General features: G+C 38.0%; 1 protein-coding gene across 7 annotated transcripts in view; it reads left to right on the top strand.

Moving 5' to 3' along the window:
- The first annotated feature begins 5,842 nt into the window (after positions 1 to 5,842).
- The window catches only part of GYPA (glycophorin A (MNS blood group)), a 38,910-nt gene continuing 24,879 nt past the window's right edge, over positions 5,843 to 19,873 (top strand). For 5 of the 7 annotated variants that reach the window (XM_005555994.5, XM_074040522.1, XM_005555995.5 and 2 more), the window contains exon 1: positions 5,843 to 5,931. Coding sequence is in view for 5 of the 7 variants with exons in the window: in XM_074040522.1 (XP_073896623.1) it covers positions 5,895 to 5,931 (37 nt within the window). In the remaining 2 variants the exon portion in view is untranslated. Of the gene's footprint in view, positions 5,932 to 18,572; positions 18,668 to 19,873 lie in introns of all 7 variants that reach the window. The other 2 variants (XM_045392910.3, XM_065545543.2) reach the window with 1 other exon arrangement.

Genomic DNA, 19,873 nt, shown 5'->3' with positions numbered 1-19,873 from the left:
TGTCAGGGAAGTTGAAGTCACAGGCCTCACCCAGCTCCCATGTAACCCAAAGGGCTGGTCTCACTCCCACCACAGCCCCTACAACAGCACCAAGTCTGTTTCCAGGCAGTGGGTGAGCAGGACTGAGAATTTGCCCCAGGCTACCTGCCTCCCAACTGCAAAAGCAAGTAGGACTTCCGTGCTTCCCCGCCTGTGGCGTTTGCACACTGGATTCACGCCCTCCCCCAAATTCCCCAAGTTCTGGCCAGGAGACTTCTCAATCTGTTCAAATTGTTACAAAGTTCAGCTGGAAGTTTCCTTCTCTTTGTGACCTTTTCCCAGTGCCTCTGGTAGCCCTCCTCAAGGACCTCTATGAGACCAGGCAAAAATGGCTGGCTAGGGAACCCAGTGAGCCCAGAGGGCTTTTCCCACTGCTTCTTCTATCCCTGTATTTCTCTTGGCTCTCTAAATTGACTCAGTTCCAAGTAAGGTCAGAATCTTCTCCTGTGATCTAGACCTTTAGGTTCCCCAGTTAAGGTGTGTTCAGGAGCTGACTATTCCCCTTTCCTACTTCCACAGTTTGCAGTTTGGGCTCTCACATCATTTGGGGTGTCTCCTGAGACCTGCAGGAGCAATCTGCTTCCTTCAGAGGATATGTGGGTTCTCTCAGCTTTCCTGATTTATTCCCGTAGTCAAAGTTCATTATGCAACACTCCACATGCTTCTTTGTCCAAGTGGGAGCTGCAATCTAGTCCTGCCTCCCATCCACCATGATCCCTGGAATACGTCTGGAATGTTCTGTGTCTTGATTTTCTGGTGCTTGTTTCCATTTCTTAGATTATATTCTACTGTGATAAGGCCTCAAAATCTAGTGTCTGGCAGACAGACACTGGGGACAGATCAAAAGTGACAGTTTAATACATATACTCATGTATGTGTGTGTGTGTATATATGTCTGTGTGTGTATATATATATATGAGTTATACACTTACAGTTTGTGTTACATTTTAATAAAAATAAATCTTAGAAATTACTACATATTTGTTCCTTATCTTTTATCAATATACTTCCTCTAGTATTCATATAGAGAACCAGGGTTAAATTCATGTTTACAAAGGTAAACAGCAGAATGAATTGGTATCCTAGACATTGAGAAGAACAAGTGCAATATTAAAATTTCAAACAGTTTTGAAAATGATTACATTGTGTACTCTTGCAATCTCTCTCTCTTTCTTGATATCAGACCATTGCTTTTGCTGTTTTCTCTGCTTAAAATGTTCTTACTTCTCCCGTGACTTGGCTACTCATCCTTTAGGTCTCATTGCTTGCTCTGGAAAACCTTTTCAGAACCCCAAGTCTGAGTTAGGTACCCCCTCTTATGTACTCTTATAACACCCTTGGCTTACTACTGTCATCCACTTGACATGCCAAAATGCAATTCCCTTCTTATTTGTCTCCTAATTAAGCTGTCAGTTCCTGAAGGGAAACGTGAGTTACTGGAGGTTGTGTCTTCAACACTTGTCACGGTGCCTGGTAGGTGCTCACAAATCATTTGTTGAATTATTATTTGGATGTAGAACAAGCTGGACCTATCAATTCTCAGGAGAAAGATTGTGTATGATACCTGATTCCAGCAGTATAGCACAATGAACTTAGAGGCAACTGGGAACAGTTTTTCACTGCCTATGTCACCGTTGTCGTGATGAGAGTTTCTCACTTCTGGGGTCTATTCAACACGCATCACATCTCATTATAATTTTAAGGAAAGGAAACTGAAAACTGTGTTAAAGAAATCTCATCACTAGAAGGTGTTGAAGAAGGCTCCTAAATAAATTTGATTTCCAAAACCAAATGCCAAAAGCTTAGAAAGAGTACAAATGAATGTGATGGATTGTGTTTTTGCTCCCAATTATTAGTGCCCTTCTTGTAAGTGTTTTATATATCCTCACTATTGACATATGACTTGCAGGACTTCCATTTGGAAGAAATATATTTACTTGTCCCATTGAAGTCAGCTTGGCTAGTGATTTACTTTGGCCAACAGAATGTGAGAGGAAAAAAAATAATATGTACCATGTCTGAGAGGAAACATTAAAAGCCATTCCTTATTTGGCCTTTTCTCCCCTCCTTTGCAACGAGAACAGTATGTTCCAAATGGAGGTGGCTCCTTCAGTCTGGATCCTGGAACTTGTCACCATCATAGACCAAATGTAATGTGAGCAGGAAATGAACCAGTGTTGCTGCAAGACACTGAGATTTTGAGGCCTTAGCACGGTAGAACCTAATCTAAGAAATGGAAGCAAGCATCAGGTGGAGCACTTACCAGACTCAAGAAAGCCTGTTTGTCCCAAGAGATAGTCAGTCCCTAGCTCTCATGGATTGTCACAATGTAGAACTGCATGCTAACTCTTGCCAGATCTTCCTGTAAGAGGAGCTGAATTTTTAATTAAATCCTTTCCTGATTTTTAATTAAAATATACCTTCTTTTTAAATGTTGGCAGCTAAATCCATATGTTTAAAAAACACTTAGGGCAAATCAAATCAAGTAATACAGTCATAATCTCTTTTCCATTCTATAGTTTGCTTATATATAAAATAAGAATGCTAATATCTGTTCTGCCTCTCTAACAGGGTTATTTTGAGTGTTAGATTTATCTTACCTTGTAGTTTTTTTAAATTTTTTTTTTAATTTTGAAATGATAAACATCACAAAAGTCAGGGAAAGCTCTTAGAGTACTCTGGCAAAGCAGGCTGGACAATTCTAAGGTGACGAGGTACCAAGGAGGCTAGTAGTACAAACGACTGTGCCTCAACTTTCCTGCCCGTCTCCTGTTCTCCACCCTTCCATGCAAAACATGAAAAGCAGACTTTTCCACTGGCAGATAAGACTAGCATGCAACCATCTTCAGGAATAATCTAAGCCTGAAATAGTTGAGAGACAAGTAATTCACAAAAATGAATGGTTCTCTGTCATGAAACAAGTAAGGTACAAGTTTGTGTTGATCAATCCAAGTTGACTTTCCTAGGTTATGACACTGAACTTCATCCTTCTTAACTACGTCATAGAAATGACTCAGGCAATTAAAAAATAGCCTAAACACACACAATATCAATAAAATTTGATAAATTTTTTATGTTTGATCAAAGGTCTCAGAAGTACTTGTTTTATTTATGCAAAGAGTCAAAATTCTTAAAAGATGTGGAGTTGTCTAATAATTTGCATGATATAGCTCATAGGTAGAATTTTATGATAACTCTGAATGTGTATTTAAGTAAAAATATTTTTGAAAAATTTAAAGAAGATTGGGGAATGCCTGAAAGAGAAAAATGTAATCTGATGTATATTTTTTTCTGTTGCATTTTCAGGGCTCACATTTTTCCTTCCATTATGCAGATATGCCACTAGAGGGCACTGTAAGGCGCTGCTTCCTTACACCCTGTGTGAGATGCTGAATCTGACCTCTAATTTCCCCATTGAGAACCCTCCAGGTTTTGCCTTACTTTAATAGGGCCAGGTACTCTGTAGGGCATTGTGCCAGGTGCTGGAAACAGAACAACAGAGACAGGACCCACAAATACAAAGGAACGGATTGTTCAGAACAACCTGAGACAGGTGTTAATAAACAGGCATGTGTCAGCACTATAGGAATTTAGAGAATAGCGTTATAGCGATGTGATTCTGCAGAAAGGGAAAGTGGGAGGTCATAGAAGAGAAAGCACTCTCAGACTCTGACCAGTTCAGGCTGAAGAAGGTATGAAAGCTGAATTTTAGGCTGAGTTTCCTTTTCCTTTTCCCCTTCCTGCCTTAGCAAGGGACCTCCATACTGGAGGGAACCTGAAGTTAGGATATGACGTAGGTTACCCACAGTATATATAAAAAATGATCAGCCTATACACCCCAGGACTGCCATGGGAAGTTGCTTTCCTCTGCACTGCAATATTCATTTATCATTTATTGATTTGAGAAATATTTATTGCCAAGTGTGCCCCAAGCACTCATTGGGAAACAAGATAGCCATAGTCAGAGTGTGCCCACTTAGAAACTGTAGTCCAGTGGAGACACAATGATTGCAATGTAGTGTAACAAGTCCTGTGATAAGGGAAGAAGACGGAACCATACACGTATAGAGCAGGGGCACCTGACAAAGACAGGAAGTCAGGGAAGGCTTCGTGGAGGTAGTACTATTCAATTGAGACCCTAAGCAGAATTGGAGGCCACCTAAAAAGGAGTGGGTGTAATCCAGGTGAAGGTAGCACAACCCAGAGGAAAAAAGAATCAAATAGGATTTTATTTGTGTATATACAATTTTGAGATCTTGCTGTTTTCCACTTATCCATTTTATCCTGAGTTTCCATATCTTTAACTATTTTTGAAAATATGGTTTTAATAGTTGCTCCAATAGTCCATTGTAAGAATGGTGACATTTATTTACCCATTTTTAGAAATAGCATTTTTAAGACTCATGCTAATTGCTCTCCCTTTGTCAATATAAAACCATATGAAATAATTCTTACTGCTTATATGAATATCAACAACATTCCTTTAGTTGGCTGACTCTTGAGCACAATTCCTGCAACACAACCTGATATCCAGCCATAACAAACACTGAATTTATGGAAGGTATTAATTTATTGCCTATTGTGTAATTTTAACTTTTTTATAAAATGTGCTGCAGTTGTTTTACATGAATTGGCAGGGCTTTGAGAGGCACTCTGGATCCTTGTCCTGCTTCTCAGATTACCCCCTCTGTGTCATTCATTGTTCCGTCTCCCCCAAGTCTGCATCTCCGCTCCCTCCATCCACTAGTCCCTCAACCTCAGGCTCCTCCCTCTCTGGGATGCTCTGCAGATACTTATCTCCATCTTTTCTCCAGTAAATAATTTTTTTTTTTCCTCTGTGGCCCAGTTTCCTGAAGCTGCAAACATTAACTTCCTAAATGATTTTTTTAAACCACACTTTGGGTAAATATGTATGATATACGTGGCAAATTGCTCACATAGCAAATTGATTTTCTGGGTCAGGCAGGAAAGACTTTCACAAAAATCTTACAGGAAGTAAGATGATTTAGATGGAGTATCCAATCACCTTCTGTTGAACCATTTCAGACCTAATTTATATTTTTTGTTCTGCCTCCCTTTAAAATTGAGCTTCCTCACATTTCCATAGCCTTCACTTTAACCTACTTTAATGATAGGGTTTTTGGTGTGTTGGGTTTTGTTTCTGACTGTTTGCATTTATTGTCTTGGTATTCACTTATGCTTACTTAGCAAGGTATATTTCAGAGAGAAACAGCTCACTGGCTTCATAGCTGTGCAGGCACTAGCTCTTCAGTTCAAATTCTATTTTCAAGGAAAGATTTGTTGCATCTCACATCTCTTACATTGCTGTGTGACTCACCATGAGTTTGGGAGTCTTTCAGAACCTCAGAACACTCAAATGATTTAAATTTCTCAAACATGTTCATTTCACATATAGGAAGTTTTGTTTGGATCACAGGGTCTCGACATTAGAAATGAGAAGCTCCATGGCTCCACAACAGCTGCCTCAGCCTGGCACGTGCCCTGGCCTCAGAGATTCACAGTCCAGTTCTTTGTCCAGTTGGGTGGCACCTGTCTACCACCTTGCCATGCCCACTTAACTTATGCAAAGTTAATAGCACAAGTAGAAGCCTGTTCCTTGCAGTGAAAATTTTACTTGCCACTTTCATAGCCCCAAGATATCCGTGTATCTTTATTAACAGGCGCTTAACAACTTGCGTCATTTAAAATGCCTCCCCTGCCTATCAGCTGATGATGGCCGCAGGAAGGTGGGCCTGGAAGATAACAGCTAGCAGGCTAAGGCCAGACACTGACACTTGCAGTTGTCTTTGGTAGTTTTTTTGCACTAACTTTAGGAGCCAGCTCATGATCTCAGGATGTACGGAAAAATAATCTTTGTATTACTATTGTCAGGTAAGTGACTTTATTTCATCTTGGTTCTGTTATATTGGGTATAAGATCATAGAATAAAAATATAAACTAGCCTATTTTAGTTCTATCTTATTTAAATGAATAAATGAGTAGTATCTCCTATTCCAGTCTGGTGGATGGATTTTACTGGAACTCAGCTACCAATGTGGGGAAAATGACACAAGGGAGCCCGGTATTTACGGCTGAATCCAGTTTTCTAGTATGAGAAGTTTACTTCAATTCTAAGTCTAGCTAGAATTAAAATAATTTTATCAAATGCTTTGAGAAATACCTCTGTGTGAATAAATGTATTGCTTTGTTTGAGTTATAAGGAGATTCATTTCCAAACTAAAGAGTTATTAATGAAGGTGTTGGTTGCTATATGGCTTTTAGTTTTCAAAAGGTATAATTTCCTCCTTCTGCCCAATGGTGAGAAGCCAAAAGCATGAACACTGAAACCATGGGGAATTGTTCGCTTCTCTGTGGGTCCATTACTAAAGTGTCACATAGGAAGAAAAACAAAAACAAAAACAATTCTTACTGGCTTAGGTGTCACGTGAGTTTTGGGAGAATTCTAAATCCATTAAAATAAATATCATAGGGTTATTATTAAATTGTATTAATTCAATAATTTGAATTTAATTTAAATTTAATTATTAATTTAGTGTATTAAATTAACATGATTTGGGCCTCTTTCTGAGAATATTATAGTTAAACCTCCTCTCAAGTGCAGTGTTTATGTGTTAGCAATACTAGTGCCCACCCAGCGCACAGGGGTCAGGCAGTTGCTTGAAACATTCTGAGTCTATTAGACATTGTTGTAACCCAAGTTAGAGCAAGCATCAAGGATCTACTGAGCGCTCTGTAGCATACAGGGTAGAGAGGTCGGCATTTTCTCAGATACCCTAGGGGAGGATAAAATAGTGTAATAGTTAAGAGCACAGGCATGAGGAACAGACAGAACTGGGTTCAAATCTAGTTTTACTTCTCAAGGCTGGGGAACATTAAGGCAAATGATATGCCCTCATTTTTATGTGTCCTCATCTGTAAAATGCAGGCAATGCTGGTACTTGCCTCATAGTAATAAAGACTAAACAAAGTATTTAATGGAATACACTTACTGATGCCTGAAACAAAGTAAAATGTTAAGCTTACTGTGCATTTTCTATGATTAGAATTAACTATCATGATTAGTAAGTATTAATAATATAAATGTTATTAAAATAAGTAGTAGCTACCAATAATTATAGACTAGGGAACAAACCTACATACGTGATTGGTGATTTTTGAAAAGTCAGAGAGAAAAGAAAATTACAGAAAAAAAAAAAACAGAAAACAAACATAGTTACTCTAATTTTTTAATCAGAAAAGTATGAAAATATTTAGTTTGAAGAAAAGAAAACAAGTGAAAGGGATGTAGTATAATATTTGCATATATATTCATATATTTATAGCGCTATTACACTAGCACTCTAAAAGAGATGTATTCTTTGTGTTGCTCCATGGGGCAAACCATACTGGGTGTAACTCAAACAAAATTGAACACTGCATACTCTACTGGGGGTGTGCCCAGTATTTGGGAAAATTCTGTGTGACTTACAAGTGCCCTAAATTTGGAAAGGGTTCCTGGCAAAGAAATGATTTTTTTTTTTTTTAATTTCTACAACTACGCAAGCAGATAGTGTGAATTAAAGCCTTAAATGGCACTTGATGAAGAAGTCATTGGGGCAAGATGACCCTAAAGGCTACAGTGGTCTCCAGTACCCAAGCTGTTATCATCTTCGTAGCGTCGGAAACCCTCCAAGGAAACTCTCTTGATGTGGCTACTTTATAGTATAACAGAAAGGTCTAAGAGCAAGTTTTTCCCCCATACTCATTAGCTGAAGAGAAAACATACATGGTGAAGTCTTTTTCCTTTTTTTTTTTTCTTTCTTTCTTTTTTTTTTGCTATGAAAAAAAGATGATTGCCTTGCTTTCTCTAGGAATCTTAAGAATAAAGCCGATATTTCTAATTCTAAACTTACCAGAGATCTTCTTCCAAATGGAGAATCCATTTTTTCTAATATGACTTGATTCCCAGTCCCTGAATTCCTGCACTCATTTGATGATTCAGTCATTACATGTCAGATTGTGAACCAGGCACTGAGCCCACAGCAGGAAGACAAATGGGCTCCGATGGAGGATACTTGGAGGGTGGGCACAGTGGGTGGTGGGAGGGAACACAGATAATAAACAGAACAACAACTATCTTATTAAAATAAGATAAAAACAGTCAAAAATAACACAAAGCATATAAAAGCAGGTAAGATGATAAACATGAATGCCGAAAACTGCTTAAGAAAAGGGTAGCAGGGAATTATTTTCTGAGTAGGTGATATTTATGCTAAATGTAGAACAAGGAGACAGAGCTAATCCCGAAAATTCTGGGAAAAGAGGACAGATGGCAGAGGGAAGAGCAAGAGCAAAAATTCTGAGACAGGAGATAAGTTAGTGTTTTCAAGGAAAAGCTGGAGCTTTTATCTGAAAATCAGATTCTGAAGCTAAGAACCAATTTGAAAATACAGTACTATATCACTTCAACTAGGAAATTATGGCATAAACCAGGAGTCTCCAAAAGTTTTGGTTTTACTTAAAAATTCATACAAAATTTGCATTCTAGATCATAATATACTAATTTAATGGGAGGAAACAAAGGGACTGGTATGATATCATCATGCCTACTTTATTCATCCGTGTATCCCCAGAATCTAGCACAGTTCCCGATTAGGACTTATAGTAGCATATTGGTTGAGTAAGCAAGGAAGGAAGTGAAGGGAGGGAGAAGGAGAGATAAGCAGAGAGGGAGAGGAAGGAAGAAAGAAAAGAAGGAAAAAAAGAAGGAAGGAAAGAAGAGAGGAGGGAGAGAGAGAGGGAGGCAAGAAGGGAGAAGAGAGAAGGGAAGGGAAGAGACAGAAGGAAGGGGAGGAGGAAAGGAAAGAGGAAATACTTGTTTTCATCTGGTTAGACACAGTGAGTGCTCCGCACAGACAGATCATTATTACCCTGTGCATCTGATTCACACCCCTGCAGGTACATCAGTCTAAAAAGCACATGTTAAGTGAAGAAACAAGGTGTCTCTCTTTTTTTTTTTTTTTTTTTTTTTTCAGGGATCCAAGAAGAGAGCCTTGCTAGCCTGTCTAATTGGTACAGGAAAGAGTTACAGGAACTGTATGCCAGGGAATACATGACTATAAATTCTTTAAAAGAAAAACCTGTGTCTTCACTTATGTGTCCCACACATTGTCAGCCACATAGTAGACAGTCAATATCAACTACTCAAAATGACAAATGGCAAATGACCAGAATTTTGTGGCAGACTAGCTTGGCCATGAAAAATCATTTAACACTTGTGGACCTCAGTTTTCTTATGCCTATTTTATAAAGCACCGAGTAGATGGTATCTGCAATCATTTTTCATCTGTAAACCCCAACAAATCCCCAAAATTCAGCCTGAGATGAGCTGGACTAGTTGCCAAACCTATAAATATCTTTTGTATGGTGTGAAATAGGGTTTTTAGAAAGAAACGGACACCCACTGTGAACTCCTTTGCAGACAAGGTCTGAATAGAGGAGAAAGTAGGGATGGCATCTCAAACTTACTTTACAGTTATTTTAAATTAGGAAATTTAGCTTAACATTCTTGTGATAAATTTCTTTTCACCTTGGTTTCTAGAAGATTATTCAAAACAGCTGTGAGCCTATTTGAGAAGTATATTTTTGAGGAATTTCCCCCAAGTTATCTTTGTAGGTTATATTTTGACACCAACTGCAAATGTAATATCTTTTGCCCAAAAAAACCCCCAAACCTACTTACATGGTGCTGACAAAATCAGGCTGGACCTACCTTTTTACATCATAGATTTCCAGCCATTATTATCATATCCACATCTTTAGTAAGTACCTATCTGTGTAGTTTTCTGTGATAAATGAGCTAGACTAAAACTAAGCAAAAATGTTGAAAAAAAATATTCCGGGTTTATCTCTGGGTGTTGGGATTGTAAGGTATTTTTTTCTTACTTTAAATACTTCCTAAATTTTCTGCAAAGAGAACCATACAATATAATCAGGACAAGTTTCAATATGTTTTAAAAAGTAAACTGAACAAACACAATCTCTGCTTTCTAAGAAGTCTTTAATTTTTGTACATTGGTCATAGACTATGACCTATACAATTTATTTGGGATATTTATTAAAATTTCTGTCTAACCCAAATTATTATATGTAAGCACTAGAAAAATGATGTCATCTTTGTTTGTAGTGTACAAAGTTCTATAAATAGCTATTTAATCAACTTTGGTATTTCCATCCCTAGATTTATATACAGCAGGTTGGGTTCCATACAGAGGCAAGTTCTGAATAATAATAACCAACACTGATATAGCACTTACTTTGTGCCATGCACTGTTCTAAGTAATGTACATACACTTAATTTTTAAAACTGGAGTAAAATACACATAATATAAATTTACCATTTGAACCATTTTGAAGTGTACAATCGGTAGCATTTAATGCATTCAAAATGATGCACACCCATCATCATTATCTAGTTCCAGAACATTTTCATCACTCCAAAAGGAAACCTCTTACCCATTAGCAGCCACTTCCTCCAGCCCTTGGAAACCACTAATTTGTTTTCTACCTCTACAGATTTATCAATTTTAGATATTTCATATAAATGGAATCATATAATAGGTAACCTTTTGTGTATGGCTTCTTTCACTTAAAATAATGTGTTTAAAGTTCATCCATATTGTAGCGTGTATCAGTATTTCATTCCTTTTATAATGAATATTATTCCATTGTGTTGGTATATCACATTTTGCTTATCCATCCATTATTTGATTAAAATTTGTGTTTTTCCACCTTTTGGCTATTGTGAATAGTGCTGCTGTAAATATTCCTGTACTAGTTTTGTTTGAAAGCATTTTTAATACTCAAAGATGTATAGGGGTAGAATTGCTGGGTCACAGTAATTTTATGTTTAACTTATTAAGGAACTGCTAAACTCTTTTCCACAGGAGCCACACCTTTTCACCTTTTCACCAGGGTGTATGAGGTGCCAGTTTCTCCACAATCTTGCAGAAATTGTACTTTGTCATCTTTTTAATTATAGCCATTTCAGAGGGTATAAAACGGTTTTTCACTGTGGTTTGTTGCATTTTCCTAATAACTAATGATGCTGAGAATATTCTCATGTAGCTGTTGGTAATTTGCATTTTGCATATCTTTGGAGAAATGTTGGTTCTAGTCCTTCACCCATTTTTAAATTTATTTTTGTCTTTTTGTTGCTAAGTTTTAAGAGTTTTTTCTGTGTTCTGGATATAGAGTTTTATCAGATATACTATTTGTAAATATTTTCCTTCATTCTGTGGATTTTTGTTTTTACTTTTGATAGTGTCCTTTGATGCACAAATGTTTTTCATTTTCAAGTCCAATTTATTTTTTTCTTTTGTTGCTTACGCTTTTGATATCATATCTAAAAAAATTGCCAAATTTAAAGTCATAAAAATTTCTCCCTATGTTTTCTTCTAAGAGTTTTGTAGTTCTTCTCTTATGTTTAGATCTTTGGTTTATTATCAGTTAATTTTTCTATATGATGTATGATAAGAGTCCACCTTTGTTATTTTCAGTTGTCCCAGCACTATTGGTTGAAGAGACTATCCTTTTCCCATTGAAGGGTCTTGACACCCTTCTTGAAAGTTAATTGGCCATGGATATATGAGTTTATTTCCGGAGTCTCAATTCTATCCTAAGAATATGTCTGTTCTTGGAGCAAAATCACACAGTTTTTATTGCTGTTGCTTGGCTATAAGTTTTGAATTCATGAAGTGTGATTCACCAAACTTTGTTCTTCTTCAAGATTGTTTTGGCTATTAAGATCCCTAACAATTTCTTAGAAATTTTAGGATTAGGTTTTCCATTCTTGCAAAAAGCAAATTATGTGCATTTTAACTTAATTAATCTGTTCAACAACTCTGTAAGGTAGAGACTAGCCCATTATATAACAGTGGAACAAAAATATAAAGATTAAGTCAATTTTGCAAGGTCTCAGGCAGTTGCTAGAGGAATTAGTTTGAGTCTAGGCAGTTCCACTGCAGAATATGTGCACTTAGAGAATACATTCTGTTGCCTGTACCATACCTAGTGATGTTCCAGGATTGACTCCGTTACTCTTACAATATTGTCACTCAGTGTTCTGCTTGTGCTTTTACCAAGCTGAAGACCTGAATGAAGGTTGATGGTCTGTCTTCCTCATGTGGTGCAGCTAAGGAACTCTGTTTGGCTGTCATGTTAGCCTTTTGCTCCTTTTTATACAGGCTATGGAAAATGTTTTTAAATTCTGGAGGCCTCCTTTTGATGTTATCATTTATTTCCCAGTCATAATTATATTTTTAGAAACCAAAATAGAAGGAAATAAATAAAAAACATAAAACATGAATAGTCAGCTATTTGAGGCAACCGAGAATGTAGATCATGGCACTGAAATTGCATTTTGCTAGGAAAAAGACCACAAAAGTTCTCCCCTTGCTACCTTTCCTGAACTATTCTGTTAGATTCAGACCTCAAAAACATTTTATCAGGAAATACAGAAATGTTCTTTCAAAATGAGTATATGGGAATGTGAGAATGTGGGAATGCCTAATAAAATCTGTCCTCATTGGTTTGTTAGCAAAACATCATATAAATCAATAGCTTGTGATTGCAGGAAGATATATTTCAGATCCTTTCTGTGTTTGTTTTTTGCTTTCTTGATGTACCACAATTGGAGAAAACTTAAAATTTCTCAGTGGCATTGTATTCTTGCCAATTCGTTATTCTGCTTTGTATTTCTCGTTGCTATGTTATTGGGTCATAATGGTCCATAATTACTTAAGAATCATTGTGAAATATATTGCTTATGACACAAGTAAATCTTTTTCATTGTTTGTAACGTTTTAGCTCTTAATTCTACTTTGCCTAAGATTAATGCTGTTATTCCTGTTGAGTTTTATATGTATTTATTTATTTATTTTGAAGATGGAGTCTCATTCTGTTGCCCAAGCTGGAGTGCAGTGGCAGGATCTCAACTCATTGCAACCTCCGCCTCCTGGGCTCAAGCAATTCTCCTGCCTCAGCCTCCCGAGTAGCTGGGACTACAGGTGCACAACGCCATGCCCGGTTACTTTTTTGTATTTTTGGGTAGAGACAGGGTTTCACCGTGTTTCCCAGGCTGGTGAGCTCAGGCAATCTACCTGCCTCAGCCTCCCAAAGTGTTGGGATTACAGGCGTCAGCCATTGCACCACTCCTAACCTATCTCTTTTGACTCAATCTAAAAGTCTTTGTATTTTAATACAAAACCATAATCCATATGCATTCACAGCTGACATTTAGTATCTTATTTCTGTTGTCTTATTTCATATTTTATTATATGATTCCTTGTTTCTGCTCTTTTGATATATATACTATGTTTTATTTGCCCTTATCTTCTTATGTGTTTCTAAAGGTATATAGTCTACTTGTAAGTGTCCCATTAGCTAACTTTATGTTTTTGAAAGCATTTTCTTTCAGAATTCCCATTTTAGTGGCGCAGCACACATAGAAAGTCTAAGTGCTTTCTGGAGCTAGATAAGCTGGATAAAGGTGTGCATGAGCCACTGGTCAATGGCTTGTGCAGGCCGTGAGTGCATTTCAGGTATGTCATAGGCTATTGATTGCCTCAGCCGCTCTGGCTGCCAGGTATTCAGATAGGGTATAACCTGGTTCATCAGGCTCAAAACATACTCAAGTATTATTGAGACATAGTTAATGTGTACTACCACTCACAGCACACAGACTCACACACACATTTGTCTGAAATAAAATTTCACAAAATAATAACTTCGCTTATTATGTGTGATGTACTTTGATATATTCTCTTCCATTTTATACAACTTAGTGTTTTTTTAGAGACAAGATTTTGCTCTATGGCGTAAGCTGGACTGCAGTGGCACAGTCATAGCTTACTTCAGTCTTGAACTGCTGGATTCAATGTTTCTCCAACTTCTGCCTCTCAAGTAGCTGAGACTCCAGGTGCGCACAACCACACCTGACTAACTTTTTTGTTATTTAATTTTTAAATATGGGGTCTTGCTATGTTGCCCGGGCTGGCCTCGAGCTCCTGGCCTCAAGTGATCCTCCTGCCTTGGCCTCCCAAAGCACTGGGATGACAGGCATGAGCCACCACACCCAAACTACAACATAATTTTTTAGTGCCAGTGACAACCCACTGGACTGATTTCATAGCCCATTAGTAGAGGAATGCACCATCTTGACTGCATGTTGGAATTGTCTCAGAGAATCTATGTAGCACTGATGATTGGGTTTCACATCCAATGTTTCACATCCATAACATTCTAATTATGTTAATACATGGGCCAAGCAAACTATAGCCTGTGAACGGCTGGCCCCCTAGTTTTGTACACCTTACAAGTTAAGAATGATTTTTACTTTTTTAAGTGCTTAAAAAAATCAAAATAGGCTGGGCGTGGTGGCTCAAGCCTGTAATCCCATCACTTTGGGAGGCTGAGGCGGGCGGATCACGAGGTCAGGAGATCGAGACCATCCTGGCTAACACGGTGAAACCCCGCCTCTACTAAAAATACAAAAAATTAGCTGGGCATGGTGGCAGGCACCTGTAGTCCCAGCTACTTGGGAGGCTGAGGCAGGAGAATGGCGTGAACCCGGGAGGCAGAGCTTTCAGTGAGCAGAGATCACGCCACTGCACTCCAGCCTGGGCAACAGCGCAAGACTCTGTCTCAATAAAATACAAAAGAAAAGAATCAAAATAATAATAATATGTGAATATTTTATGAAATTCAAATTCTGCTGTCCACAAATCATTATTGGAACATAGTCATACTCATTTATTCATGCTTTGGTTTACATATTGTCTGTGGCTGCTTTTGCACAGTGACAGAGCTGAATATTTACAATAGATGGTCCACAAAGCCTACAGTAGTTATGGTCCACAAATCCTAAAGTAGTTACTCTCTCTCCCTTTACACAGGAAGTTTACTAACACTTGTGCTAAGGGATCCCCACAGACAATTTGAAAAACTTAAGTTTTAGACTAAAGGTTTCCAATCTAAATTCCTGTGGAGCTTTCTGAAGCTGCCAGGTGGAGATGGGCACAGGATGTGAGGCTCCAGGCCAAACACTCAGGCTGGCTTCCACCAAGCAGTTCAACTCTGTCTGTTTCACACACTGATGAGCTTATCCTTGGAAAGTGATTAAAGTAAAATTAAATGCGATGTGAGAGAGGAAGTGAGGGGGATTGTGGCTCTAAAACAAAACTCTAAGAAACACCAACATTTAAGATGGCAAATGATGTTATTTCTAAACTCGTTTAGGCTAATATCCCATACTATAGCTGTTCATGTTATAGATAAAGGTGACACTAGAACCATAGAAAATGTAAGAATGCACCTCAAAACTCAGGAAAATGAAGTTTACGTATATTAATCATATTACCAACTGGAGCAGTTGTTCTCATTGCTGGCTGCACATCAGAATCCAATGCCTGGATACCACAGATGATTCTATCATGCAGTCAAGGATGAGAACGAACTAGTTTCGTTTCTGCAGTTTTTTATTATTCAACCAGTGAAAGGAAGTACCAGTGGTGTGAGAACTTTTGATAAGGTTTTTGTTTTTAATTAAAATTATTTTCATCCCGCCCAACTTCCTTAAGCACAAAGTTAATGTATGTGAAGTTCAGCTACAGAAATACCAATATCTTAGACTAAAGTGGACACAGGTAAAGTATGTGAAACCCCCTTTTGTTCTGAGGATTCTTTAGTAGGCAGGAGTGACCAGATTGGAATATGCTTGGCTGGAAAAATTACGATTCAAGTTAACAAACTGTTAATAACCAGAACCATCTGCTCTTCCGTAATGTAGATTTGCCACTGCAGGTCACCCTACAATGCTATGTTAGACGTACAACACTCCTACCCTCAGGCTATGAACAAGGTGAATTATTATTTTTATAGATCTTCATTTAGCCCTGATTTGTTGAAGTGAAGGCTTGCTTGAGAGTTAGTTGCATCATAATTTGGTGAGAATTTAATCTCTCGATGACACTTATTTGATTCTCTCATTCTCTTTCTGCTACATAGATCACAGTAGACCTTGGCAGACAGTTCTGTAGTTACACAGGTCTGAATTCAAACTCCAGGTCTGCCACTTAGCGGCTGTGTGAACTTGGGCAAGTTAGGCAATGTTTCTGATGTTTTTTTGTTCCTCTTCCACAAAGAATAATTAATATATAACAATAGGGTCTCAGCTAGTTGTTTTAAAAATGGTTAGAGAGATGTGTGGAATGAAGTAGGTGTACAGTAAGTGTTAACTACAAATATTATTATCTTAGACATACAGATTTCCATGATTCATGAATGGTGAAGCATTTTAGAAGACATCTATTCCAGGCCAGGCATGGCAGTGAGCACCTGTAGTCCCAGTTGCTCAAGAGAATGAGGCAGGAGAATTGCCTGAGCCTAGGAGTTTGAGGCTAGTATGGGCAATATGGTGAGACCCTATCTCAAGAAAAACATAAAACTTTTTTTAAAGTTTAAAAAGAGAAACATCTATTCCAGTACTCTCATCTTCGAGGCCAGAAAACTGAGGCTCAGATAATTTCAGAGACTTGTACAGATCCCCCAACCATTTGGTGGCAAAGCCAGGAATAGAACTCTGCTCTCGTCTCCCAGCAGGACAGTGGACAGAAATTCATCTTGCTTTCCATCTGTCCAGGCTGAAGAATGTGCACTGGCCGGGATGACAGAGTGACTGATATTTTTCTCCACCTCTGCTGTCTCAGCAATGGTTTGATACAGTGTGGATGACCAGAAGCTGGATAGTACAGAGCCAGGCTAAAAAGTTCAGGCTTCCTGAAGGGAAGCTGCAGCCTCCTAGGTCACGACACCTTTGAGACAGAATAGATAAAGCACCCTTCTCTACCAAGTTAGGAAAGGAAGAATTGTAACCAATTAGCTGCATGGGGACTGCCAAAGCACGCCAGTCTGAAGATGAGCAGAGACTGCGTCATTCCATTTGGCACCGAGCACACTAACTGTACCAGTTAATAGGCCATGCTTTTCTCCAGAGCCATTGGCTGAAGAGTTCAAACAAAAAGTATTGAGAATAGGCTATCCAAAACAGTAGTCTCAGATGCTATCACACAAAGCACTTTATCCTTAAGTTCAATTTTTCTAAATTGTAGTTGGCTGCTTTGGCTTAATAAAAACCTTCCAAAAAAGGAAAATGAATGGCCACAGACAGTATGGGTGTCTAACTATATTATCACAACTTGACCAAGATTGAACTTGTCAATCCTTTGGTTCAAGAGCAAAACAAAATCGTTCCCTTAAAATATTGCCTCGTGGGAACCGTCTTCTTCAAACATCTTTTAGCACAGGCAAGATTCCCATTTATACATTCATTCTGTCCAAGACAGTGAGATCTGGCAGACAAGGCATTGAGTTGGAAGTCAATGGATATGAGTTTTTGTCCCAGTTTTACCACAAATTAGCTGAGCATAACTTCTACAGATGCATTTATCAAGCAGTTTTCATGGTCATTGCAATGCCAAAAAACTGTAGCATTTGGAAAATTTAGTTTTCAGACTTGGAAACTATTTAAGGCATTGCATATGAAGGGTGTGTCCTTGTAAGAGTTTGCTTATGCAAGATAAGGATTCTTTCAGCTGCAAGTCAGGAGGGAACCAAAACTCAAACCAGCAGCTGCATGAACTGACTTTATCACATCTTGACAAGAGCTCAGCCACTGGAAGTTTTGGCATACAGAAAAACTCAAGGGTACTTGTACAATATCACGTTTTATTTTTATTGTGTCTAATAGCATTTCATGTTAGAAATGTTATTTATTTGGAAAAACTGAGTGGTTTGATGGATAAAGCATAAAGCAGAGAGCTAGGAGGCTGGCTATTTCCAGTTGTATTCCTAACATGTCTTGGGACCCCACGTCACCCCACCTTTTTGGTACAATGGGAACAGTGACAGAAGTCCATGCTCTCTCCCCCAACACATGGGGATAAAAGACAAGAGAGGTGAAATGTTCTGGAACATATCCAATGTTATACAAGTATAAGCTGTGAGATGATCCAAACACAAATTTTGCGTATTTCATTTTCTAGAAAGTATACCAATTCATTCCACCCCTCAAACCTAAATTATACAATTCAATTCAGGTCACACAGACCTACTTTGTACTAAGTACCATAGCAAATGCCATTTCAGTGCCTGAAAACTGAAAAACATTTAAAGCAGGAGTTTGAGGCCTTGCTAATATGACAAAAAATACTATTATATTTTATTTTGCACTAATTTGCCACTTAAACATTAAACTCTTTTCAATCTGAGAGATTTGCCAACACTTGCCTGCTAGGTGCCCTAAGCCTCCACATCAATGCACGTTATACTCCCCTTTCTCCATATGTTAGCCCATGCTATTTCTTTATCCCTCCTCCTCTGCATCTTCACCTAAAACTCTGCCCATCCTTCAGGGTTCATCCAGTGATTCATTTGCAAGTAGGCATGGAGTAAGGTCTTGACAGTATGTTTTTCAGAGGCCCATGCAGCTGAGAAAATGTGCAGTACTAGCACAAGGTCTGTCCATTCCTGGGTAGCCAGATGCTGGACACATCTTTCCTACCACCACAAGGTAAATATGCTTCACTTGGAGAGAGCGCGGAAATTTTTCAGGTATAGACTGGATGTGTTCCTGCCAGAAGATGTGAAGGGATTAAGAAACTGACTCTCATCCCAGTTTTGCTAGAGCAAAACACAGTTTCTCTCAGTGGCTACAGTATAAGGACAGTGAGGGCTAACAGATATAATCTACGTAATATAATAAATTAGTGTGGAAAAAATCATCAAAATGAAGACTACATGGTTTTTTATTAAAATTCTAGCTTTTAGGATATCCAGGGAGCTCAGGAATTTAGTTGTCCTTTGTTGTATATACAATGTGCCCCAATGCTTGCTGACTAATGTAATAAAACATCAGAGAAATCTCGCCAGATCTCAACCAAGCAGTGAGATCTGGAAGGTGAGAATAACATTGGGGGTTAGCAGAATTAAGTCTCAGTTCTGTCTCTTACCAGATATGCTCATCTGAGCTAGTCATTTAATTTTTGTGAGACCAAATGTCTTATCTGTAAAGTCGGCAAGTTGGATTAGATGTTCTATAAGCGGTTTTCTAGCTTAAATGTACCTGAACTCAACAGGACAATACTTAAACTGGCCTTTAATCTAGGAATGACACAAGTAGATTTTTGAAAGCTAATTTAGCTATAGAAAGCTGAGAGCTCCAAAGGCAAAGAGATAAAAATAACTGGAGAGCCATCTCTGAATCCAGTCCCTAAGCAGTTTTGGCAAACTAAAGTTTGCTGTTCAATGGTTACGAGTTTGCTTAAACGCTTTCTACCCAGTTTACTGAACTAAATATGCTATAGTAAAAAGTCCTATTCAAACACCATCTTCTTGCAGATATTTTGCAGGTTTTCAGAATTGAATATGTCCACAGATATCTATTAGCTGGTTAGGGTCTTAGGAATCTAGGAGAGCCAAGTAGCTGTACAAGCTGTTACTATCAAGTGTAGTTTTGAACATTCTTGGTGACTTTAAGGGATCGTATTGTGGAAATTTGGTTTCCTTACCTTGAATTTTGAATGAAGCTTTAGCATTTGAGGATGTTTCTTTTGTTTCTCCTTCCAGGTAAGTGATTTTTTTTTTCAACCAGATACTGGTTTATTTAATTTGAAGCTATTGATGAAATTCTTTAAAATGCCCCCATGTGATTCTACTCCGGAATAACTAACAAATTATTTAAAAGTTAATTAATACTAGAAAATATGAAAAGTCATTT

The sequence above is a fragment of the Macaca fascicularis genome, chromosome 5 (assembly GCF_037993035.2).
Source record: "Macaca fascicularis isolate 582-1 chromosome 5, T2T-MFA8v1.1".
Lineage (NCBI taxonomy): Eukaryota > Metazoa > Chordata > Mammalia > Primates > Cercopithecidae > Macaca > Macaca fascicularis.
The sequence above is the reverse complement of the archived record's forward strand: the minus strand, read 5'-3'. Positions and strand labels throughout refer to the sequence as shown.